Source organism: Citrus clementina, unplaced genomic scaffold (assembly GCF_000493195.1).
Source record: "Citrus clementina cultivar Clemenules unplaced genomic scaffold, Citrus_clementina_v1.0 scaffold_5, whole genome shotgun sequence".
Classification (NCBI taxonomy): Eukaryota; Viridiplantae; Streptophyta; class Magnoliopsida; order Sapindales; family Rutaceae; genus Citrus; species Citrus x clementina.
In genome coordinates, this window is record NW_006262201.1 from 2,042,640 (window position 1) to 2,067,495 (window position 24,856).

The 24,856-nt window shown below is 34.3% G+C and overlaps 3 protein-coding genes across 5 annotated transcripts in view; 1 reads left to right on the top strand and 2 right to left on the bottom strand.

The window, feature by feature from the left end:
- The window catches only part of LOC18042425, a 5,626-nt gene extending 3,316 nt beyond the window's left edge, over positions 1-2,310 (top strand). The window contains 7 exon segments of the mRNA XM_006431422.2: positions 8-51; positions 245-311; positions 657-707; positions 805-857; positions 985-1,195; positions 1,426-1,596; positions 2,058-2,310. Of these exon segments, the coding sequence (XP_006431485.2) occupies positions 8-51; positions 245-311; positions 657-707; positions 805-857; positions 985-1,195; positions 1,426-1,596; positions 2,058-2,117 (657 nt within the window). The 3' untranslated portion in view covers positions 2,118-2,310.
- Positions 2,311-3,049: 739 nt separating this feature from the next.
- Positions 3,050-15,371, bottom strand: LOC18041808 (dynamin-2A). Of its 2 annotated transcripts, XM_006431424.2 has the most exons (22): positions 15,207-15,371; positions 14,165-14,215; positions 13,964-14,084; positions 13,671-13,754; positions 11,860-11,921; positions 11,532-11,649; positions 11,070-11,412; positions 10,559-10,706; positions 9,957-10,058; positions 9,760-9,879; positions 9,158-9,241; positions 8,937-9,064; positions 7,889-7,973; positions 7,629-7,767; positions 6,611-6,687; positions 5,876-5,932; positions 5,429-5,561; positions 5,173-5,321; positions 4,739-4,852; positions 4,576-4,643; positions 4,091-4,266; positions 3,050-3,592 (listed from the first exon to the last, which is right to left on the bottom strand). In XM_006431424.2, exons 1-22 carry the CDS (start codon positions 15,348-15,350, stop codon positions 3,363-3,365), a joined length of 2,733 nt encoding a protein of 910 aa, XP_006431487.1. In that variant the 5' UTR covers positions 15,351-15,371; the 3' UTR covers positions 3,050-3,362. The 2 variants fall into 2 exon arrangements, with proteins under 2 accessions (XP_006431487.1, XP_024039020.1); XM_024183252.1 differs by lacking the exons at positions 13,964-14,084; positions 14,165-14,215; positions 15,207-15,371 and adding an exon at positions 12,221-12,316 and having other exon boundaries at positions 13,671-13,704.
- On the bottom strand, positions 15,303-21,103 carry LOC18043064 (chloride channel protein CLC-c). 2 transcript variants are annotated; one of them, XM_024183253.1, is made up of 7 exons: positions 20,481-21,103; positions 19,588-19,788; positions 19,217-19,394; positions 18,839-19,101; positions 18,466-18,735; positions 17,005-18,136; positions 15,303-15,374 (listed from the first exon to the last, which is right to left on the bottom strand). In XM_024183253.1, the coding sequence occupies exons 1-7, from the start codon at positions 20,711-20,713 to the stop codon at positions 15,369-15,371; spliced, it is 2,283 nt and encodes a 760-aa protein (XP_024039021.1). In that variant the 5' UTR covers positions 20,714-21,103; the 3' UTR covers positions 15,303-15,368. The 2 variants fall into 2 exon arrangements, with proteins under 2 accessions (XP_024039021.1, XP_006431490.1); XM_006431427.2 differs by lacking the exon at positions 15,303-15,374 and adding an exon at positions 16,502-16,835.
- Between the last annotated feature and the right edge of the window lie 3,753 nt (positions 21,104-24,856).

Genomic DNA, 24,856 nt, shown 5'->3' on the forward strand with positions numbered 1-24,856 from the left:
TCTTCAGAGGATTGGAATGCAGTACCACTGGAGAAATCGTAACTACAAAAAGTTAGTAGTGTCTATCCTGTTTCTTTATTGGTAAAATGTCATTTTGTAATATTGAGAAATTGGTTTACAAGGCTGTCTCACTTTATTTTGTTCCATTATATTCAATGCCAAGGGTTCGCTCCTGGCCAATTCATCATCTGTTTTATCATGTACAAAGATGGAAATGATAAAAAGTTTCCATCTATGGGTGCAGCTTTGATGAGTTCTTAATGGATATGAAGCAAAATAAAAGGAAAAATATTCGTCAAGAGCGTAAAAAGGTTGTTCTTTTCCAAACTTTTGTTCTTTTACAAGAGAAATGTGATGATTTGAGTCCTTAACACTATTGAGTTATAGCATCAGTTAAAGAACCAGGTTAACATTGTTACTTTTATTGGTGTCAATTTGGTAAATATAACCTTTATTAGGTACTTTGAATGTGCTGATGTTTTCTTTCAATGTCAAATATGTGAATCCTTGTGAATTGTAACATTTTTGAACATAATATCTTCCTGCAACAATATTTTATATATGTTCTCGACTTCTGAATAGTTTGGAAATCAGTTGGCTTCTTTGTTTGGTTCATGCAACTGGCTAATGATCTTGAGCGAAATTTCTTGACGCAGATTTCTGCACAGAATTTGACCATGAAACGGCTCCGAGGTCATGAGATCAAGGTATTTAGTGATAGTTCTAGCATTTTTAACGGGAGAATGTAGGGATCAATCAGTAAATTCTTGAGCTCTTAATTTCACTTAATGATTGTCCTGTTAGGCTAAGCATTGGGATTCCTTCTACCGGTTCTACAAGAACACCACTGATAACAAGTTTGTTCCTTATCCTCAAATCCTTTGTGATTGTTAAGTACATATATGAATTTCTCACATCTGCTTGCCTTAAATTTTCCAGACCCGAAATTGTTAGGTCTTATATATATTGTGGATTTTTCCTTAGGTGGGGCAGTCCTTATCTAACAAGGGATTTCTTCCATGACATGGGATCAAAGATGAAAGATCAGGTGCTACTTGTTGTCGCTGAAGATGGAGATGAACTTGTCGCTGGAGCATTAAATCTTATCGGCGGAGACTCGCTTTTTGGTCGTCTGTGGGGTTGTCACCCTCGAGCCTATTATCCCAGTTTGCATTTTGAAGCATGCTATTACCAGGTATATTTCTTATCTCTTAAACATTTCTAGGTAGAAGAATAATCTGGAAAATGGTGGGTGTAAAAACCAATGGCAAATCTGAGAGCTGGAGTATGAATAAGGTTAAGCTAATTGACAAAGGGATATTTCTTGGGGTATACGTTGCTCAAGTTCTGATGATATACTAAAAAGCAAACTAGATTATGAATTCAAACAGAGTTATTTATTTTTGGTATCTTGTGGCACTTCAGGCAATAGAAGCAGCTATAGAACTAAGTCTGAGCGCTGTTGAAGCCGGAGCACAGGGAGAGCATAAGATTCAGCGGGGTTATCTACCGGTGACAACTTACAGTTGCCATTACCTTCTGCATGAAAATTTCAGGAAACCTATAGAGAACTTTCTAGTGCGTGAATCAACTCAGGTACCACAAAACATCCCATTCTAATTCATATACAGATATTTTTAGGACATCTTGTCAAAATCAGAACAGCAATTTTTGAACAAAGTGCTGCTTGCTTAACGATTTTATTCACTCTGTTTATTTGCTTCTTGAATCTTGCTATTCTCTATTTTTGATGTTCTCATGTAACCTCCTTTATGGAACTGGATATCATGATAACTTTATTGTAAATATGCAATATCCATGTTAAGATTAGTCCTAGAAACCCATAAGAGTTTGTGTTTTATAATATCAACATCTCTTTTTTTTTTTTTTGTGCTTTCGCAATCATTTATACAATTTCTGCTGAATAAGATCACTCATAGAAAGAGAGAGAGAGAGAGAGAGAGAGACTTGCCCTTATGAAATTTAGCTTTCTTGTTTATACGTCTTCCTTTCTTCTTTCCTTTCTTTCTTTTTTCATTTTTTTTCTTTTTTTGCAGGTTAACCTTGTGATGAAGCTCTTACATGAATCTGGTCCATTTAAGGATGGTATAAGATAAAAATACAAGGTAGTTGCCTTGTTGAAAAGGAAAGCAGTATTTCCTGTATTCTCATAACATTGTAAATGCAATCTTGAACTTCTTGTAACTATAATTATCAAGATCTTATTTCAAGCTTTTGTACATAATATGGAAAAACATTGCAAATATAAAATGAAGCTGGTAATAACATACATTTGCTCTTCTTCAATTAGAAAATTGTGAGCAAAATAAATCTTTGAATTTTTCTTTCAGAAATATTGCCTCTTCTTTTCTGCCTGGAACTTTGTTGTAGCAAAACTACTAGGGAAATCATATATTTTGTATCACATCTTGGATGGGAGATGCTACTAGGGAGCACAACCAAATTTGCCAAATTTTCTTACGCCCTGTTCGGTATTATGATTGAACAGCTGCAAAATTATAGCACCCCTATTCCTTCGGTGAAAGTTTCCGTGGCATTTTCACGCCCCTCTACTGAGAGGTGTTCCTTGTTGATAGAAATCAGCAAAGATCTTGTAAAATGAAAAATTTTAAAATATCTTTTATTATTCTTGTCAAAATTTAACTTCTATTTTATGGCTATACTTCTTTTTCCAAAACAATGTATTATTTTGGGATATTACTGATAGAAGATAACATAATTATTTGTTGTGCTAATAGGCACACGAAGTTGGGAGAGACAAAGTCTGTACAAGTGCTTTTGCCTGACGGTTTAGCGTTTTGTAAAAGTCAACCTGTTTCAAAAGATAAAATACACTCGACATTTTCCTATAAAACATCTTGTAAATACCTTTAAAGAAATCAATTTACAATGTTCTAGTATAAACTTCAGTCTCCAAACTTCAGAACTCAGAACAATAACAGTAATATTAGACTTGCCTTTTTTATGAAAACTCAAATCTTTCACGCAAGAACCGGAATCCCCAAGAGAAGATGACAAAATTGTGGTCAAAATTAAAAGGGCAAAATTTTACTTTGCTCGTCAGATTCGATACAAACCAATACATTTGTAATATATGGCTACAAATAAAGAAATAGCAGCTTTTTCCCCAGCGGAAAAAAGAGGAAGAAGAATTAATGAAAAATAGAAATTACATAAAAAAAAAAAGACGGTTCTAACTGCATATATCTACAATGATACCTGTTCTATATCTTTGACACTGTGGCAACCTGATCTGAGATCGAGAAATGCTCAAAAATGGACCAGGACCAAACACCCAGCTGGCAAAATTGCATGGATATTATTAGCTGGTCTAATTATATCTAAAATCTGTACGATGAACCTGATTGTGGTGGAGGTGGCGGCAATCGGGAAGGTGCACGACGGCTGCTCAAGCCAGACCTCTCATCACCATTCTGAGCTGGATCGCTGTAACGCCGACTATGACCATTGGATCCAGATCTGAATGAGTCAGTGGGTCCATTGGCAGCAGCATCGAATGCATTCCTCCATTCATCGCCTCCTGCGGATCCACTGTTTCTCGGGCTGCTCTCTGAATATAAACATATTTGAAAAATAATGCAGCAGTTAGGAGAAAATTAAAAGAGAAGATACACACAAAACAATGTAACTTGCCGTGACCAACAATTCACCCTTGTGGCCAATACCTGAAAATCTTGGGTATAGTGAGATTACAAAAACAGCTGGTCTTTCATCTTTTCTTTTTCATGATTCTTCTGGGGTCATGATAAAGGAAAATTGGAATTTGAAATCTCTAAGAAACAAATAGTGTTCTTGAAAAAGTACCAGATCACAGGAGTTCTACTTCACTTTTCAACCAGTTTCATTAACAGAATGTACCATACCATTCATAACATTGCTTATAGATTAAGCTAGTCATTATGCACAAGAGAATAATGTTCTACAGCTTTTAGCATTAAAACGGATATAGAGCTCCTACCACCCTTACACATACCTCAAAATCAACATGCAAAAGTGTAGCACAAACAGAGAAAAGAAAAGATGTGAACTGCTCTGCAGCCATCGTTACCTGGTTCAACCGCATCGTTAGACCAGGTAGTTGCAGCAGCTGCTCGATTGTCATGGACACCGAGTTGCCTGATAAGTTTTGAAAGAAGGGTAGACTGTTTCTGGCAAAGCTCCCTCCTGCTTTTTGCATTCTTGTCCTCCTGAAGCAGCTCCCCAATCCTTTCTGTACTTTGGGCACTACCCAGCAAAACATAAGCAAAAGTTAGTCCTTTTATTGAAACACACCAACATTCTTACACATGCACAGATTTAAAAGGATATCATGTTATTTTAGAAATGTAAATCCAAGTTCATATAACTGCTTTATCAGAACAATCAAAGCTTGACAAGAGCACATTAGGTTAGTATCTCACACCAACATTCTCACACACATGCACAGATCTAAAAGTATATCATGATATTTTAGAAATGTATATCCGAGTTCATATAACTGCTTTATCAGAACAATCAAAGATACACCATTTACGTATAAGAGGAGATACTAACCTAATCGAACTGTATAACTGGTTAAGCATGTCTTCCTTGGCTTTTTCTACTTGGCAAAGAACAACTGCCTGCTCACCAGAACAATAATGACAATTATGAAAAGAACCATATCACAATAAAGATAGAGATAGAATAATTGTTTGCATTTAAGGAAAGAACTGACTTTTGGGACATTGGCATTAAGGCTGTTAAGAACAGCTTCAACATAACCGCGTACTTCCTGGGCCATCCATCTAAGCTCTTCTTCAGGATCTGCAGGTTTTCTAGCCATTGTATCCTACAAAAGCGTATGAGTTTGCACTGTGATTAGATACACACCCACCAAAGTTTTAGAAGCAATCCAACAAGCACAGGCATAGACTGCTAGTAAAAAACTACAAATTTGTTTAATAAATGTGCAGTGAACTAAACAACCCCAGCCACCAAAACCATCAGAAGACCAGAATGATGGAGAGAAAATATACATATAGGATCCCAATTATTTCAAGAAAGGGCAGGGAAAATCGAAAGTACATCAACAGAAACTACGATTTCATTACATCCAATTATCCATGAAATTAGATAAGAAGCAACAATAGGCATCTTTGGTTGACTTACAAGTGAACCATCAGAATGGCTTTGCCGCACGGGATGAATGGAGTCACTTCTCACATCACCTCCTCTAGCTTGGATTACAACTCTCAACTTGTTTAGCCACTCAAACTTTTCTGCCATATTCTCAGCCTTTAACAAAAGTGCACTGTGAGCTGCAAATTAAAAAATACATCATAGATTGGCATGGAAGTCCAAAGGAAAATGTAAATAATCAACCACCAAAATAATATGCAGGCACTCTACATATGCACATCACTACCTTTCAAAACAGTCTTATAAGGGACCTTGCTCGTGATCTTGAATACAAGACTGGGTCCTTTTTCTGCTTGTTTCTTTTTATCCTTCGAACTCTTTGCATCTTCATCTTCAACAACTTCTTCAATATAGCATTCCTAATCGGTTGATTGAAATATTGGGCAGCAAATGCAGTTAGAATACAGAAAAACTTAAATAATTTTATTATCAAAGTCAATTTAAACAAAGCCAACCAACAGCCAAACAGATCATAAATATACAGCTAACCCAAAAGCCAAAACTAAATCAAGAGGCAGTAAATATAAAAAGTAAAAAATATGTGGATCACAAGATAAGCACATGAAATTGAAAGAGAAAAACCAATCAAACACCAAAAATTTAGGTGTATAAAAGAAGTGCAATTTGCAGAGTCTAGAACAAAAAGATAATTGGCATAGCAAGTACGTCATACCTCCAAAGTGACAACACCGCGGAAATGTCTTTCTTCTTGTTTTTTGGTATAACCAAGCTGCAATACAAAGTCAAAATTAGGAAAAAGTAAAACATATTAATAAAGAGGGAATTACATTTTTTTTCTAAAAAATGATAGATTTCTGTTCACTCATTTTACAAAGGACGGATCAATAGAAAAGACAAAAGAGTTTGGCACCAACTATTTAATTGCAATTTTCTGTCATTCATCTGTGTGATTAATATGCACAGATCTTCCTATTTCCCAAACACGTTAGGCAAATTGTCCTTTTTTTAATTCTCCCATGACACTTGAGCATTGTCAAAAGCCAACAAAAACTTGCTAATTAACTCCCTATATACTCTTATTAAAAGAACAATTACTAGCACACTCTTGCTAAAATAATATTACCAAATCAAAATAAAAAGAACACTATCCACATCAAAGGAGAACTACAAAATAATTAATTTGATCAACCAAAGTGATTTGTTTTGATTGTTTACAAAGAAGCATTTTCATGGTGGGGTAAAACTTTGGGTGGAGGAAGCACAGACATATAGTAGTGCACAAAAAAGGATCTCGCAAGATTTTCAAAATCAACCATATTGCCAAAGAAGATAGACTATTTTAAATACATGAAAGATCCATCAATGAGACAAAATAATCTGCAGAAGGACTGTGAGGGTTTCAAGTATCATTAATCCTCAACACATAGGCTGAAGTACACAAACTAACCTTGCCAGTTTTCTCATTCAAAACAAACCATCTCTTGCTCCACCCATTTGTTTTTGAACTTTTCTTCAACAAAAATCCTGCAGCAACAGAGTAAAACAAGACAAGCCAAAAAGAAATAATGTAGTCCAACTGCAGAGTGAGAAACACAACTGTTATCAAACTAAACATGTAAACTTAAATTTAATAACAGGAGCTTTTCCAATAGGGTTGAAAATTTGCCAAATTTTGCAATAAACTCTTGGTTTAGATGGGGCACAAGGAGGGATAAAACTTCCAATACACAGTGAAGAGCAATTAAGAAGGCATTTAAAAGCTTACAACATTAGACAGGCCTACTCAAAATCATTTCTTTTCTTTTTCTTACCTTTTTCTTAATAAGAAACAAGAAAAATTGTACCAATATACATTACAAAAATGAATTTGATGTCACCTGGAGAGGAAAAAATAAATCATAAATGGGAACAAAAGCTATACAATGTGACATGGTCATCCAAACTTGCAATAAACTGTAAACAGAAAGCCCCAAAACCCTGCAACTAGAAATCCCAAAGTAAGAAATCCCACTGATCTCAGCAATCCTGACCAGGCTATCTTGCAACTCCTTAGCAATTGAGCTAAATAAAGGAAAAGGGTGAATCTTTAAAGTCCTTTAAAATATAGGCCTAAGAAAATTAAAAAAAAAAAACTTAAATTCTGACTTGTTCCCCTTACCTAACTTCAGGCAAACATTTATTTGTTTTCATAAATAAGAAAAATCAAGTTATGTATCTTATGTGTAAAGAAATGTTCCTCACATTATAGGTAGAATTTTAAAATATCCAGTTAGGTGATTCAGTTATCTGGGGAGAACCTACCACGTGGAAAGATCATCTTTCCATCCTGGATATAGTCATCTCCACTTTCATGCCAAAAAGAGGAAAAGCATAACTAGAACACATCTAGTGTTCCAACTTGTATTGCATCATTGAAAAAATTTGTGGAAATAACTATAAATTTATCTGACATTTTAAGCACAAACCTGCTGTTATCTCACCACCAGGCCCAGCAGTCTTTAAGGTTGATCCCTCTTGTACATCCTTATCTTGTGGACTGGATTTGTCTTTCATTGATTTCAAGCTTCCGCCAGATTCTGGTCCACCTGTTTGAGGACTGGTTGCCTGAAAATAAAAGAGAGAAGACGGTATATGCAACAGATACAAAATCAAGAAACCTACTTAAAGGAATTTCACATGAAATCCAACATAGGTTTAAAAAAAAAAAGGGTAAAATGAACCACACCCTATTTAGTATGGACTGCTCTGCATCAGCCGCCTTCTTAGAAGATCGATACTTCTGTTCTTCCTCGCGACGCTGCCTATCCACTCTAGTAAAAAACAATGCTAAAAGATCAGATAAACAAAACAAACTAAGGAAACTAAGGAAAGAATAAGCAACCGCACAATTATACCAAAAAATGAACATTTCAACATGGAGTTTTTAGATGGCCACCACAAACAGAACAAACTCCTAAACATTGGGCAGTGGAACTCTTTGATGAACTACAAGAACGAATTATTTGTCTACAGTAACCACTAGTAAAGTGGCACACAAACATGGACATGATTATGAAAGACTTCTTGAAAATGTATATTCACATATCTTCAAACAAACAAATGACAAACAAGATGTGAAAATTTAGGCATGAACACTCTCCACTTTCCTTTTTCACTTTACTCAGAAAGTGTTTAAGCTGCATGTATTTGAGGGAAAGGGAGACAATACTCACGTAAATTTGGTGTACACTACTCACATTGTTACCCACAACTACAACAATTTCCATGTGTTTCAGTCCCACAAGTTCTTATAAATAAATAAAAAATAAAAAAAATAAAACAGGTACTTGGATATTAATGCTTTTAGGAGCAATAATCAATATTATATAATATCTTCTATTTATGATTTCATACAAACCAGAAAGAGAGAACACAAATTATAATTTTATTAGCCTTTGCTCAGTCCCTTCATAGCAAATCATGTTTACTCTTTCCGTGCTAAGACCCCTCACATCATCAACCAATTTCATTAGAAATCGAACCTAATGCCCAATTACAGAATTTAAACCACTATTCATATATTTCACAAAACAATTGGCAAAAGAATGCATATTAGCCAAAGAAATCCTCAACAACTAGACAATATGAAAAATGAAAAATTATCAAATCAAATGGATTGGATAAAATAAAAGGAACACATAAAACCGTCATAACAGGAAGGGCATTGTTTCACAAAGAAAACAATTTGGAGAAAAGAAAATCCAATTCAGGTATATGTTTCTTTTTTAACATACCTCCTTTGCACTAATCGGATGAAGTGCTGAGGTGGAACAAACACACGCTCCATATCAACCAATGCAACTACCATTTTTTTTGCATCACTCTTAAATCTATCAAGGGCAGCACTTGCAATTTCCACAACCTAGTTAAAAGATTTATAAATATAAGATGGATAATAAAAAATGGAACTAGCAAGACTAGTAAAAGGTATATATGAATTGGTAAACATTATTACCTCTCTCTTAAAAGGAGGGTATCTTCCAAGACCAGGAGTGGCATTTGCCGCTGCAGAAACAATGTCCACTAAAACACGATGCACCTGATTTGTAACCAACAAAAAAATTGGTTTAACGAGAAAAGCAAGAAAAATACAACTACAAGAAGATCCATGCGCTTCATGGTCAAGTGAAACTTGTAGCAAAAATGGAGCACAATCAATAGGAGAAGGAATTAAGTGCTACTAGAATTCACTATTCCCCATAAGAAGCCACCCATTCCAATAATAGGATGGTGCACAAACATGACACAGTAAATCAAGCTACAAGCTGTAGGTGCTACCGTTGCAACACAGAAAAATACAACAGAGTGAAATAAAATGACTCCAATCAAATTTGCAGATGCTACATGATTTTTGTTTCAAGCGAATTGTGATTTTGATGACTAATATTTATCTATGTAGATTACTGCTATGAAAAGAGCATGATTCGAACGAAAGATAAGTTGCATGGAAGATAAACCAACCAAAGCGAAAGCCCAATATTGCAGAACTCAAGAGAAATATTTGCAAATCTGATGTACGAAAATCCACTAAGATGTATAAGCATAAGGCACATATACCTCATCAACACATAGACGTGATGGTTCCTTAGCCATCTCGAGGACACTTTTTATTAAGGACCTTAACCCTTTTTCAGGAGATATGAGATAAGGTTGATAACCATCTGCTTCTAAGACAACCTGATACAATTTAAACCATTCAAGAAAAAGCAAATCATCCAAACACAAACGAAAATGAAATAGGAAGTAAGACCTACCCTCTTCACATTTTTCATGTCAAAATGTCTGTCTAAGGGCAGCTGTTTCATCCTATTAGGAAAATTGCCCTCAAAACTTGCAACAACTTTCCAACCATTACCCTGAAACAAAACAAAATTGTCAGACAAGAAATGCGTTGGTAGTGAAACAGATTTGACCAAGTCCTATCAATCAACAGAAGTCAATTTTGTCTTTACAGGACTAAATCCTACACTATGTACTTCTTGATTTCACCCATTGTCCAACTACTTGGAGGAATTCCAGAAAAGCTATAAATATGTACCACTTTCTTACTTGTACTTTAAATGTATCAACCTCTTCAAATACACCAACTTCAAGGAGCATACCAGATAAGACAAAGACTATAAAAATAAGAACAAAGAATGGGCGACTGCGGGCGCAATCCAAAAAACCTACTGTTGAGGCAGCAGGACAGCACATTAATGAAGTAAGGTATAAGTGAATGTTATCTAGAGGCCAGAAAAATTCCAGTCCTTCTCTTAAATGAACAGAGAATATTCAAAGGCATAACATCTCTGCTTTTCATTTCATATAGAAATTAAAAAATTATGCATGTGCCACTGCTAAAGAAACAACTCACTTCACCGCCTGTTATATGTTGGAGAAATTTGTCCTCAAATTCACGGCACAGCTGCAAAGCTAAAGCCTTTGTACCTTCAGTGTTCTCAAGTATTTGATCACCAAGCTTCAATAATTCATCCCGAACTATTTGAGACTTCCCTTGAAGCCTGTAGTGAACATACGGGAACTCAGATTGGAAATAAACAATGTATGAAATTCTCATCTGCGCACCAATGCATGAGCTTAAGCTCAACAATGTATTTGTCCGAATCAGTCTCAGCATTGTAAAGTGTTGAAATCAATCTTATAAACAACTGAACACTCCCCAAAAAGAATGTATAAATAAAAATTCAAGGAAAGACAGATTTGTTTTTGCCAAGGAACACTTGTATTTGAGTCTGACCAAACAAAATTCTGAACAACCTATCTGAGTTTTCAAGTAATGTCAAAACATCTTTATTACTAATAATGATAAAAAGCATAAGATAATGCCCACATTATACCAAATCAACTGAGATATAAGCATGTACCCAGAAAGAAGTTTTGGAACCCTAAGACTCATACGATTACGAATCTGGCCAGCAATGGTATCCACCAAAGCAACTCTACCGAGCTTGTTTTGAGGAGCTCCACTTAGTAGCCTTTTCAAAGTTTCGACCTCAGCTCGCCAAGCAGCTTCTAAAGAGCTATCTGCCGCAGCCCCACTAGATGTTACAGAACTTATAGCAACAGACTGACCAATTACAGCAACCCAAGGAATATCAGATGTTTTTGGTGGGCCCTGATTCAATAGGAGTGCCCGAACAGCTGCAAGTGCTTTCGAGTCTCCCTCTGCTTGATCCATTTTACTAATAATACCAACTGTTCTAGTACCTATGATCAATTAAAAAAAAAATTAATAGAACTCACACTCCAAAAACAAGTTGTAAAGAGACATTGAATCTACAACTCTTTGAATCTACAAAAAGCAGATCGAGTCAACAATGACCCACTATCTGCATCATGTTCCTTCGCAATTCTGAGAGCTCGATATGATGAAACATCTGGTGTCTGAGTAGCAGGTATAATAACTAGCAAAACAGCATCGCTGCGCTCAACATATTTGCTAATCTGAAGAAACAGCCACAAAAATTAAATCATCAAATGAATTTACAGGATGGGTATCTTGAAATTTAATAATTGAATCTAAAGAATTTTGTAACAAGCAGCATAGTATGTGACTTTAGGATGACAAAAAATAATAATAAATAAAATAGCAATAGGCATAAAATCCTTGCTACTAAAATTTAAATAAAGAGAAGATCGCATTCAACCACTCACCATTGCATCATCCATAATTCTTTGATCTGATCCAGGTAAGTCGATCAATTTTAATGGTGGAGCTGGAGAAAAAAGAAAGTCTCCCTCATAAACTAGAAAGAGATGTTATAATCATTTCAAAAGGAAAATTGAAAACCAGTGTCACTACAATTAAATTTTTATGTTTCCCTGCAGATTTTTTAATACTTATTTCTAAAAGTTTCATACATTTAACTTTTAGATATACAATATATTCAATGAAAAGAGATTTAAGAAATACTTAAGGTTTTAACTGAATATCTTTACGCTATCATCAGATTAAGGGTTATGTATAAAATCTATTATGTATTATGATGTCCATAGAGATCCAGATGGCTATTACCTCCCCCTGTCCAAAGGCACTTGTAGATTTATAATAGAAAGGAGATCTGATGAGTTGAAACATGTCCTTGTTGTCTTTGTGCTGGATAGAGGCCTCCTAAAATACATGTCTAGATTAAGCTTTTCAAATCTCAATTTCTTTTTTCACCATTTCTACCCTAATTGCACATTCTCAAAATTCTCATTTCTTTGTCTAAACACTATGTCTTAAGTTCATCAGCAGTCAAGTATCATAAGTTATTAAAAGGATCAAAAGCCCCTGGGGGGAGTGATGATCAACATCTGAAATGCAATTAAGCTACATATAAATATTTCCCTTGTCATAAAGCAGCAGTGTAGTCATTTCCATGGCAACATGAAAGAAAACAACTTTCGGGATCAACTAGGAAAAATCTTTTCATCCCAGGTAAAGTGGCAAAAGAGAATCTAATTGATGCAAGTTAAGATCTTTTCGAGATTCTAGGGTTATAATTATTATTTATTTAAATTAAGCGTTTGAGTTATATTTAGTTTCCTTGAGTAGATTTTATTTTTCATCTTAGGAAGTAGATTTCCTTTGATTTCATGATATTTAGAGTTCGGCTACTGTAAATAGCGCCTTTCTTATCTTGTTTGAAAGAATTTGATGATTATTGGAATAAAAAATTGTTTTCACCTCTATTGTCTCTTCTGTTTCTTCTATTTTTGTTCCCCTTTCCATTTGTTTTATCTTCATGGGGCAACAAATTCTACATCAATAACTCAAAGGGATATATCAAGTTTACTCAAAGATATCTAAAATTATTTTTCTTTACCTTTCCTATCCATGTATCTTCATAGGACAGCCCATCCTACATCGAAGGGAATCTATCAAGTTTGCTCAAATATGTCAAACACTCCACTATGAGCTATTGTGCTCAGTTTTAATGGTGTTTTACATACAATACTTCCAAGATTCTTATATTGGACCAGAATCTTGAAAATTGAACCTATAAAACTGCTCTCTAAATCTGTCTTCTTAAAACACCAATTTTTCAAAATTTAGAAGTTAAATTTTTGTATTACCCACCCGAAGGAGCGGCACTAAAGGTAGAAACTCCAGCTAAATGGAGATGAGGAAGCACATTGTTTCTTACTAATAGTTTTCAATCTTAGAATAGCCTCAATTCTTTGCATGTATTATCCCAGGGACAGTAAAACATTTTATATATTGCCAACATTAACCAGATTTCTAGGCAAAGAGAATATCTTTATGGTTTACAATTGACTTTCTGGGAGTCTACGCAACTAATAATTAGTGGAAAGGATCCAAATATGAGAAAGCAAAGATTCAGCTTCCAAAACCAATCAAACAATACGTGTAAAAAAATTAACTTCCACAAAATGCACATGTAAGATGCCATTCAATCTAACTTCATGACACACAGTCCATTTTTTATCAACAAAAAATGAAGATTAGGATCAAGGATTACCTGAACTGGTACGAAGTTTCAGATATATTTCATCACGACTCACGCCTTGGCTTAGCCTGGTTTGAAGTGAATGCCGAAGAGCACCTATGAATTATGATGTGCCAATTCAAAAAGACCAAGGACAATCAGAAATCCCAAAAAAAAAAAAAAAGGAGTCCGTACGAAATAAAATACATGTAACAGTGATAGTGATTCTTTAGCTGTGAGTCAGTCTCCACTAGGCCACCAAAATAGAACAATAAAGTTTCATAGCAATATCATATTTGTAAATTGAAAAAAAAAAAAATTCTTACTTGGTGAAACATCTTGTGATTTATTGTCAATTAATAAGACGATTGATTGGCTGCTTAAAGAACCATCCTTGTTTAAATCAATACATATAGGAGCCCGAGTAGCACCATTTCCACCAGTTGGCTTTTCACAACACAATACAGGAAAGAAAACCATTAAAATAACATGCTACTAAACTGCAAAGACTCAAAATTAAGACTCACCAAAATAGGATGTCCAATCAGACTATTCAAGATGGCAGATTTACCGGCACCCTGATATAGACAGCACAATAGCCATTAGAAATTTTCTTTAGGAAAATATAGGTAGAAAAGAAAGGCAGACTTCCTTCAAAATTAGTAACATTCTCTAATCACTAATCAGGCAGTATTAACCTCAGCTCCACCAAATCACTCAGATGAAAAACACTGGGGCAGTATTAACCTCAGCTCCACCAAATCACTCAGATAAAAAACACTGGGGTGGTATGCTGGACAGAGGTACCATGGCTTTCAATCAACAACTACCGTAGGATGTGTGCTACCAAATTTAAGTAAGAACAGTCCCAAACAGACATTTAGACCTGAAGCATTCTGACTGATATGCAAAAAGTCACATGGTGCAAAGTGAAGTGATTGTTATATGCTTAGTAAGTCCAGAGAATTGGGATGTCATCCCATTCTCTGTAATCCAAATTCAGTACTAACCCCAGAAATTGGCTGGTATTAAATCATACTAGACCTTCACTAGATTTTAACAAACTAGAATTCAATTAAATCGGATCCAATACTGTTGCTTTGAATAAACAAAAAATTATGTCAATTAGTCAAATTTACAATTTCTACGTCGAAACATAACTAACCGTAAATACTGGAGAGAATGCCTCAAGAGTTATAATTTAAGTATTTTTTTTTTTCAGAAAAACAAGATTTTTAAATTTTACATATGACATTTCTCTCTTTCACGTTAGAAAACATAAATTTTTAGATATTTTAACTTTTTTTTAATGATTTTCTAACTTCTTTTAATTATTTCAATTCCTATAGAATTCTTAAGATTAAATATTTTATTGTAAATTGAGAATCAATTTTGAATGTCAATTTTTATAATAGTTGTTTCAAATTTTTACTAAGTTAAATAACTTTCAAAATGCATTATAATATTATGGATCCAAAGATCCACTCAACGAAACTCAGAAACGCACATGCATTACGCTAATACGACAGCGTATCACAAAAACACAGAGAAAAATAAATTAAAACTTACGACATTGCCAAGAGCGAGGACATTAAGGAAAGTAGAGGAGCGTTTGGAAGAAGACGACTTGTCGTCGACGTCCTCGTCGGCAAGCACGGCGGCCGCCTGTTTCATCGACTCCGACAGCTCGGCGAGTTCTTCAATCGCCTCCATTATTACAAAACTTTTTTTTTATTTCTGTAGAGATTCTTATTAGAATTTCAAAAATGAGATCAAATTAGAGATTCAAATTATCAAAACTTTCACCTTCTTTTCAAATAAAATGAAAAATGTGAGTGAAATTGAAAGCGGAGAAAAAAGTTTGTTTTCTGTTGGATCTAATATAATAATAATAAAATGTAACCGTCTCTCGCTATCTCGCTTTTAAGTTTACACTTTTTGCGTTTTGTGAAAAATGAAAATGATGAATGTTTTCAGGGGAGTCCTGGAATTTTGCCTTTTTTTCTTAAGCATGCATGTGTCAGTTTTGAATTTAAAAAAAAAAAAATTATCCTTTTTATTTTATATTTCCAGTTTTTAATTTTAATTCATTCTTTATTTAAATAAGGTTTATAAAAAGTAATTTTTTTTCATTAGAAGAGAAATTAATAAGTATAAAAAAATTCATGAAATTAATGATAGTTTTAAAAAATACATCGTATTAACTATGTCCATATTACCGGTACCCACATTAAAAAATTATTGTGTATGCTGTATGTTAGTAGGATAAATTTTTTAATATAGTCTTAGAAATTCTATTTAAAATTTGGAAATAAAAGTTGGGCTTAATTTATTTTAACATCTCATATAATTTGATGAAAAAGCTTGGGGTTCAAAACTTCACTTGCAACAAATTTCGGGATTTGGTTGAGGAATAATGTGATTCAAAAATGAATGAGTAAAAAAAAATTGCAAATTAAATGAAATAATAAATATTCTACAAATTTAGTATATTTGTGTATAATTTCCACAAAAATCCTAAATGTCATTTTCTTTTTTCTTTTCCCCCTGAAAATACTCTTTAATATACAATTAAGAAGAATTGCTTTAAAACTTTGTCTCCCCGCCTTTTAACTTCAGCATCAATGCCAATCATTGAGCACAAGAAAAATATTATTTTATGATTATTATAGGATTTATTAATTAATTATTGACCTAAAAGAATTTTATCTCATTACCTGTCCAAATAGGCACCCCCAATTTGGATCTCTCTATAATATGTACTTAAACATCAAAGAAGATGAATGAAATGCGACATTTTATCTGCTTTCTTTATTTTCACTCAAACCAAAAAAAAAAAAAAAAGAGGAAAGAAAAGAAAAGCATACTGGAAATTGAAGCTTGTAACCAAATTTGGTTTTGCATACAGAGTAGAATATCTCACTTTAAAATATTGAATACATTGAGTTCATAAATTAACACACTCACGTATCATAATTTCCTTTTTCAACTAATAATTCTCTTTCTCACTCAATGGGAAGATGGAACTCCTCAACCTAAAAGTGACCTCATACTAATATCACAGAATCTGATAAAAGTCGAAAACTACATTGTAGCTTGCCTGCTCTACTTGTGGCGATTAACAATATGTGGGTAAAGTCCTAACACATGCTCCGGCATGAAGTCATGTCGGGTTAAGATTCCAACAATAGGAGGCCTCTGCGAATATAAAACATTCAAATGCATGGTTATTTAAAATTTTCAAGTGATTTCTGGAAACTTTATTATTCATTTATTTATTTATTTTTTAATATACACGAGAGTTCTAGCCTATATTAGGTTATGAGTGTGTGCGCAAGTGAGCATGTGCAAGACAGAAGAGTCTTACCCCGGGTGTTTTTGGCACGACGCACAAGTGCCTGAGGGCCAGCTGCCGAAAGAGAACAGCTGCTTTAGCTAGCGACATTGTTTCTACAACTGTGTATGGAGATGTATTAGTAATGGGATGGAGATCAACAAACATCTCCATCTCCTCCTCCTTAATGTCCAAATCTTCTAGCTTGACCCCCTTCCCAGATCCTGCTTTGGCAAAATCATGTGCCTTGAACCTCCGCATAATATCTGATCCAGTCATGGTTTTCTGTTTCGTAAATTTCTTTCCTTTGAGCAACACAAGAAGATGAGACCTGAGAACAAGTCCACACAACTCTGGAGCTGGTGTCAGAGGCGGCTCATCTATCACTGGGAAACCATTGTGCCGAGTTAAACGCAGAGCATGCATAATATTTCCGACTTTTTCAACCCCAGAAAAAGTAATCAATGGACCAGAAACAACATCACTTGCAACCAAATTCTTCATGTATGGTTCCGCGTGGGCTTCCAAATAAGGCAACCCCTTCAACTTGACAATCTGGTCGTAGACACCCTGGTTGAAACTATCAGCCACAGTTTTTGAAATAAGAAGAACAAGCATCACCAATGGGAGCATCAATAAATTATTAGTAAGTTCAAGAAGTATAACACAGAGTGAAACTGTCATTCTCATGGTGCCACCGAGGAAGGAAGCAGCTCCAAGGAGTGCAAAGAGACCTGTGTCGAGATCAGATAGAGCCCCTAGGAGGTTCCCAACAAGGCGTCCATAAGACGCTCCAGCAAGTATGACTGGAATGAAGAGCCCAGAGGGAACAGCAATGCCATAGGTGATAATGCCGAGGCAGTATATAGCAACAAAGAAAACTAGAAGGGTAGAGAGGTGAAATTCTTTTGAAGTGCCCGAGCTGAACAGGTTGCGGATTGCATCATCATTTGTGTTGAGAAAGAGAGAAGCAAGGTCATTGTAGTGGCCAGCTGGACACTGAAAATTCTTGTAGTTTCCAGAACGACCTACAGTGGGGCATCTATCAGCCTCCAGGTAAGAAGGACAAGGAATGCAATGTGAAAGCCAAGGCAGGCCGTAAGAACAACAAGACGTCAAAAGCGAAACAGCGGCGACGAGCAGGACCTTGAAGATAGGCCCTCTCCTGCAATACATTCTCAATAAGCAACGCTACAGCAAAGTTTGTGCACAAAAATTTGTACTTGTAGCAGCATAAGTATGTAAACGTAATTCATGACCTCCGTAATATCAGTCAGCGTGAATATGTATGATTATACACGGCAATCTTAATATATGTTTGCTTTAGACAAACTGGGAACATAAGGAAAACTATTATACTCCTTATAAAAGTTGAAAGAAAATCAGTGACAGTTATAAAAGTTGAAAGAAAATACTTAACAGTTTCGCTATCAGCATTGTCTGTATGCACCTGGGTACAGATCAATATAATGGAAAAAGTTAGGTAGGGCATACTCGTTGATAATGCTATATGTACGGAGGACCTTGTCCACAAGGTAATTGTAGAAGCTTCCAAAAATGCCCCCAATAACTCCAAGGATAATAACTGCAAGTAAATCTGCGGAGCTATAAGAGTTCTTTGCAGAATTGACATCGAACATGATTAGCCCACCTTGTCCAAACAGTCCACATCTACCACTCCTACAAAATTCTATGAAACCTCTCAACACCACTGCCACTACAGCTGTTGTAAAAAATGTCCTCCAAAGAAGAGCACTCCGCCACCTGAACAATTTTAAATGCAAAAGCAACATAAAAAGGAATGAGATTTATTTTTTTATGTGCTTCAACAATACCTACATGGAAATCGGGAAGAGGCAGAATATACCATGAAGCAGCTTCTTCAAGGGCGAAGAGGACCCCACCTACAGGCGCACGGAAAGCACCCGCTACACCAGCAGCTGCACCACATGTAATCAAATCCCTCCGGTCACGATCATTTTTGAAGTATCTGAGCCATCTCCAGGTCAAATGGTACTTCTTCGATCCGCCTTGTCCAAGTAAATTGGCTATGCAAGCACCAGTATGTACCATAGGTCCTTCCTTACCGACAACAAATCCAGCAGCAACTCCAAAAATGGAACCAAAAATCTGCCAAATTTAAATATGAATTTATAGCAAGTTCATTGTAAAATCAAAATGGTATTAATTGATGAATGGACAGACAGAGAATGAGCGAGGGAGAGTCTTTTAGTTTCTGACTAACCTTAACAAAGAGGGTACTTGGAGCCAATATAGAATGGGCATCTATACCATTGAGATATGCTTTCACCTCGGGTATACCAGAGCCGGCAGCTGCAGGGGCAATATAAGCACAAAGGATTGCAGCTAAAATGGCCAAACCCAGGTTGATACTCGTATTTGCTACAAATCCCATAAAGTGCCTGCACTGAAGTGGATCTTTTACTAGTTAATCAAAGTATTACAAGCCTAATAGTTTGCAGTTTCCCAAGCAAAAATGTTGTAAGCGAATGAAAAGTCCTTAAACAAGTACAAAACAAACTTTTCATGAAGTAGGTGAGGGTTTGATTAATTTTTAAAAGCTGAGATAATGTTTAGGAGTTGTGTTAAGCTTACCTATCATTAAGCATGAGATTGTTGATAAGCAGAAGTTTAAAACCAGCTATATTCTCAACAAAAAAGTTACAGAAAACGGCTGCAAGCCCTGTAAGCACCCCAATAAGGAGTGCAAGTGTCCACTTGAAGACAACGTACTGAAATATCTCAACCTTCCGTCTTGCTCTCCAGTCCTGCTTAAAAAGCTCATTCTCGACAATCCTGTGAAAAATAAATTATCAGTTTGAGACGGAACAATCATAATAATTCACAAAATATTCAGTTTCCTTTCCTTTTCTCCAATGACCAACACAACCAAATAGAAGACAAAACAAGAAGCACCGAAGATCTATACTCGTAGCCTATGCTTGAAATATCCCAATAGACAACAATCTAGTCCCAAATGAGCCACCCAAAAAAAGGGGGGGGGGGGGGGGGTAACTTCAAATACTTGACAACGACACACACACACGCACACACGTAACGAAGCAATAAGAAAAGCAAATCCAAAACAAGATCCAACTTGAGATCCAAAACTTTCTTTCACTTCATTTCAAACCGTTTTTAGCCAACCAAACTCTTGTCCTAGCATCTTAAAAACAAAATACAAACACAATGAAACATCCCAATCGTAATATTATATTTCCTTCTTTTTCTTAACTTCCTTAGCTACTAAATATGTAGGATCCTCGATAGCATACATAAAGAAACACAAAAAAAAGAATAGCAAAACAAATCCAATTCATAGGATCCAAAAGTCCATATTGCCAACCATACATTCATAACAAAGCATATGTCAATAAAATTCCCATACTTTCTATCATTTTCCCTTCATATTCCCAGATAGCAAAACAGAAAATCAGAATTTGGAAAAAAAAAAACGATAAAGCAAAACATGAGGCGTGTATGCATACTCATAATCAAGAGACTCAATCGGGCAGATATTGGCACCAACAATGGCAATCTGAGAAGTTGTATTGGTCCTACACTTCAACAACAATGGCTCTCTCAAATTATGATCCTCTGACGTTCCTGATCCCATTCTCTCAACAAACTTCCTCCTTTCACTTTCAAAACTACCATTATGCCCTCCTCCTTCAACCTCTATATCATTCTCCTCCCTATCTCCTCTACTTCCATGATCCATTTTCCTTCAATCTTCAAACCCACAAATCTTTTTTGATTCCACACCCAAAAGAATAAAAAAGAAAATCTCTTTTTTTATCAATGAATAACAAAAACAGAAATAAGTTTTTTTATCCACAAAATCACCTTTTTTATCACTTCTAGACTTATCTATTTATTAATGTAAAACTCCTATGGACACGTATGATTCCTGTTTCAAATTAAAACTTTTGAACAATAAAAAAAGCTTTTTTTTTTTTCCCGTGTAGCGTTGAAACTTATGAAAATGATAGATTTTCCACAACAAAAATAATAATATGAAGAAGTTTCAATTTCATTAACGCACTTCAACAAAAAGAATGCGAATCCTTTATTTGCTTTCTGCCTTTCGCGGGGAGACCATCAAATTCAATAATGGCCACGCAAGTTAAACTTTTTTTTCAAAAAAAAGAAAATTATGGTAAGTAAATGGAAAGTTTATTTTCGCATAATTCGGTCAGCGGACGATGACACGTCAGCATTCCCCAAATTTAGTTGTCAAGTGTCTACAGAGAGATACTACAGGTGAGGTGGTGTTATTCGTAATAAATGAAAAAAAATAATGAAAATAATTTGTGGGCAAAAAAGACAAAAAAAAATTTTTCGTTATTACCAAACAATACAAGAACAAAAGCTCTTCCGTTTGCTTGTGTTTATAGGCTCTGTTTGGATTGGCCCACGTTTTGAAGTACAACCTCGGACTTATTCAATAGTCTTTTTTTTTTTTTTTTTTGAAGACGTGTGACTTGGGAATTGCTTGCATGCGCATTATATTTTTAAAAAATTAGAAATGCTCGCAGAGTCGATGTGACTTAGAACTTTTATTAGTTTTTTATAAAGTTTCGATTATGTTAGAGTTCAGTTACGGTGGAGCACAAATCTTAACTACACATGTAAAATAATAAATAATAAATACTGAATTATAATGAGCGACAACTTCACGGCACATGCAATAGAGCTAATATTGATTGACCATTTTATTTGATCTGTCCTCGTATGGCATTTGTTGATTTTTTAAAAATTTTTTAAAAATAAATTTTAGAAATCCAAAGATGGCTTCAAAATTTTCGAATAGAACTTCTTCACATAGAAATTTAGTTTTTAATAACAGTTTTTTTATCAAAAAAATTATGTACTTAATTAATTGATAACTTTTTAAAATAATCTCCAATTTGATTTTGTTTTGTTTTGTTTTTTGCAATTCAAATTTGGCTATATTGGAATAGAAGCCATAACAAGTTTATTAATGCCAATAATATATACATGTGTGTGTGGTAGAAAAAATTTCTATTATAAATGATGTCTTATTTATTGATGGACAATGACATATAAATGTGATAATAAATTTACAATGAATGATGTATCATATCATTTCAAATAAACAATGTGGGATGCAATTTAAGAAAGCAAAATAATTAATCTTTGGACAAGGATAATTTTATCTTTATCCAAAATCATTGTCTTTAATTTAATATCTAGTAATCTTACCAACGTATCAAATTTACACAAACAGAATTATTGGGGTCTACTGATTTTTTATAATTTCTTGACCATGCAACGGGTACAAAAAGATGAATTTTTTTTTATTGTTATTAGGACAAAAATATCAATTCAAATTATTTGACTGATCAGAATTTTGGAATTCAATTATTATTCCTTCCAAAACAAAAATAAATAAATAAATAAATAAAAACAAGTTAAAGATGGAAACCAATCTCATGAAAGGAATGAAAAAGAGACTCTAGATCTATTGTCTATTCGTTTTATGATGATTTTAGGATGAGCATTAGAATAAGGAAATGAATCACCTAAGAATGTGAAAAGAATTAATATGTCCGTGTTTCTGCTAAAACTTATTAGATTTCGTGTCACGTGTTCGCTAATAATTTTATAAATTTTAATTAAATCCACTTCCAATAAGAGCTTTCGTAAATTTTCAATCTTTTAAAAATTTTGTGAAACTTGTTCATTAATAAATAAGTTTGTGTATTCTTTAGATTTTTTTTTTGTTTTTCCCCTAATACAAAGGGGAAGCCTACAAGGCTAAGCCGAAGCAACATACATCTAACCCGACTTTCCATAATAACCAAATTCCACCTGAGAAACCAGTCGTCTTAACTCGGTAGGATCGATCATGGCCACTGAAACGAATAAAGAGTGCGTTTAGGATTGAGGTTAGGCAGTTGTACATTTTAAGTTACAACATAAAGTATTTGGTAAACACTAACTTCTATAGCTTGGAATTTATGTTAATATGATTTTTTACTTATATAATAAAAAAATTTATTATATTTTTAATAATTTTATCAAAATTATTATTTAAAATTTATATTTACTATATATTATTAATTTTTATTTCATATTTATAATTTTTTTCATAATAATTATAAATTAAAAATTACAATACCTCAATTTCAAATGGAACCAAAATCATCAGCTATAATTACAGCTGATTCGGGGCTTGCAAAGAGCCACTGGCATGAGTCTATAATTCTGAACAAGCATCTTTGAAAGTTTTGTCGTTAAGGATTGCGAGGCTCCTCATCGGGTTTGGGTTCGAGGGAACCAAAAGTGGGGAGAATGATGCTTAGGGTCCAAAGAAGTTGTGGTCAAGGTTGGTTTAGGAAGTTTAGTCATAGTTGACTTTTTTTTGGTGTTACGTGAAGTACATATCTTTTTGCATGGAAATAGTTCGGCGGTCGCAACTAAGCACATTGACCTTTAAAATCAACAACCATTCTTCTCAAAGAAGAAAAAAGAAAATCTTAATCATACACGTAATTATTAAAGAAAATGTGATACTAAATATTTAAAAATTCTGTGGGCTCAACTCGAAAGAAAACCCTAATTGAAATACACCCGTGCCCTCCCACCTATATTTTAAAAGCATGCAGTACATATATAAAATAATATTTTTTTTAGATATCTAAAGTTCATTATAATTGTGTTACAATTGAAATTAAAAAGTGGTTATTGTAAAAAAAAAAAAAAAAACTCTGTTAAAAAGATAAAATAACAACCGAAAAGGCTATACCAAGAGATAAGGAAGAAAAGCGACGGTTTGCTTGTTTCATGATTGGGTTCTTCCACTAGCGGCTGCCGAGGGCCGGGCGTGGCATACTCAGAGTCAAGTGTTATCATAATTTCATGACCATATCCAAAATAAAATTTTGTATGATATGTCGGTTATAGTTTCGTCAAAATGCGTGCTGTAAAAAAATTCACTCGAGCGTTAAAACTATATGACATGATGTTTAAAGATTAATCAAACAAATGACACGTTGTTGATTATTTTGTCAAATAGATGTATGTCATGCCATTTTTATTCCAATCTAAAAGAAAATGCAAGAGATATCATTTTTATTCGGCTGCACAGTGCATACATCTTTGTGGCAAAAGTGATAGTATGAATAGCATAATGTGATGTTCATAGATTCATCAATAAACGACTTGCCGTCCATGTTTTAAACTGTGCAGCGCTTGTCGTTTATTGTTTCATCGCACACATGCACGTCATATAATTTTTGCTGTTGAGTATGTTATGTATGAAATATCGCGTACAATTTCATTATAAAAATGACCTGTCATTTATTACTTAAGTTGGGATACAAACTTTATATCTCAATTCGATAAACTTATTGCTGTTGTTTGAAAAGCTGAGCTCGATATCACAAGCTAGCACATCCCAATTTTACACCTCCACAAAAACCCAATCCAAGTGCATTCTCAATTGTCAACAAATTCTTAATTAGATTGATCAGGTACCTCCTCTAGTTATTTTTTAAATTAGAGGTTTCGAATTTGAGATTTTGAGTCTCCCCGTGCTGATTATGGAGGGACTCGTATTTGTAATTTCTAAACAATAATGCTATACAAATTTTGTATCTCAACTGATGTGGCAAACGATGTGTCACTATTTAATTAGTTCAAGTGACAGATAATTACTAAGCATTATCATTTTTAATTCAAATAATAAATTTTTATTTATAACTCATCATTTAGAATACAAAATAAGTTTATTTAACTATGATTTGAGCTTTAATTGTGGGCTTTTTGATAGGTTTTATTTTCTAAATTTGAGCTTTTATTATGGGCTTTTCGATGGGCTTTAATTATGAATTTTTTC

What these genes read in the sequence shown, in the direction of transcription:
- LOC18041808 (XM_006431424.2), bottom strand. Translation starts at nt 15,350, where the DNA reads ATGGAGGCGATTGAAGAACTCGCCGAGCTGTCGGAGTCGATGAAACAG. An exon ending in TGATTGGACATCCTATTTTG is followed by an intron (nt 14,085 to 14,164) that starts GTGAGTCTTAAT and finishes TGTTGTGAAAAG; the next exon opens with CCAACTGGTGGAAATGGTGC. An exon ending in TAACGATGCGGTTGAACCAG is followed by an intron (nt 3,593 to 4,090) that starts GTAACGATGGCT and finishes GTTTATATTCAG; the next exon opens with AGAGCAGCCCGAGAAACAGT.
- LOC18043064 (XM_006431427.2), bottom strand. Translation starts at nt 20,713, where the DNA reads ATGGATCATGGAAGTAGAGGAGATAGGGAGGAGAATGATATAGAGGTT. An exon ending in CTTGAAGAAGCTGCTTCATG is followed by an intron (nt 18,736 to 18,838) that starts GTATATTCTGCC and finishes AAAATTGTTCAG; the next exon opens with GTGGCGGAGTGCTCTTCTTT. An exon ending in TCGTGCCAAAAACACCCGGG is followed by an intron (nt 16,836 to 17,004) that starts GTAAGACTCTTC and finishes TTATATTCGCAG; the next exon opens with AGGCCTCCTATTGTTGGAAT.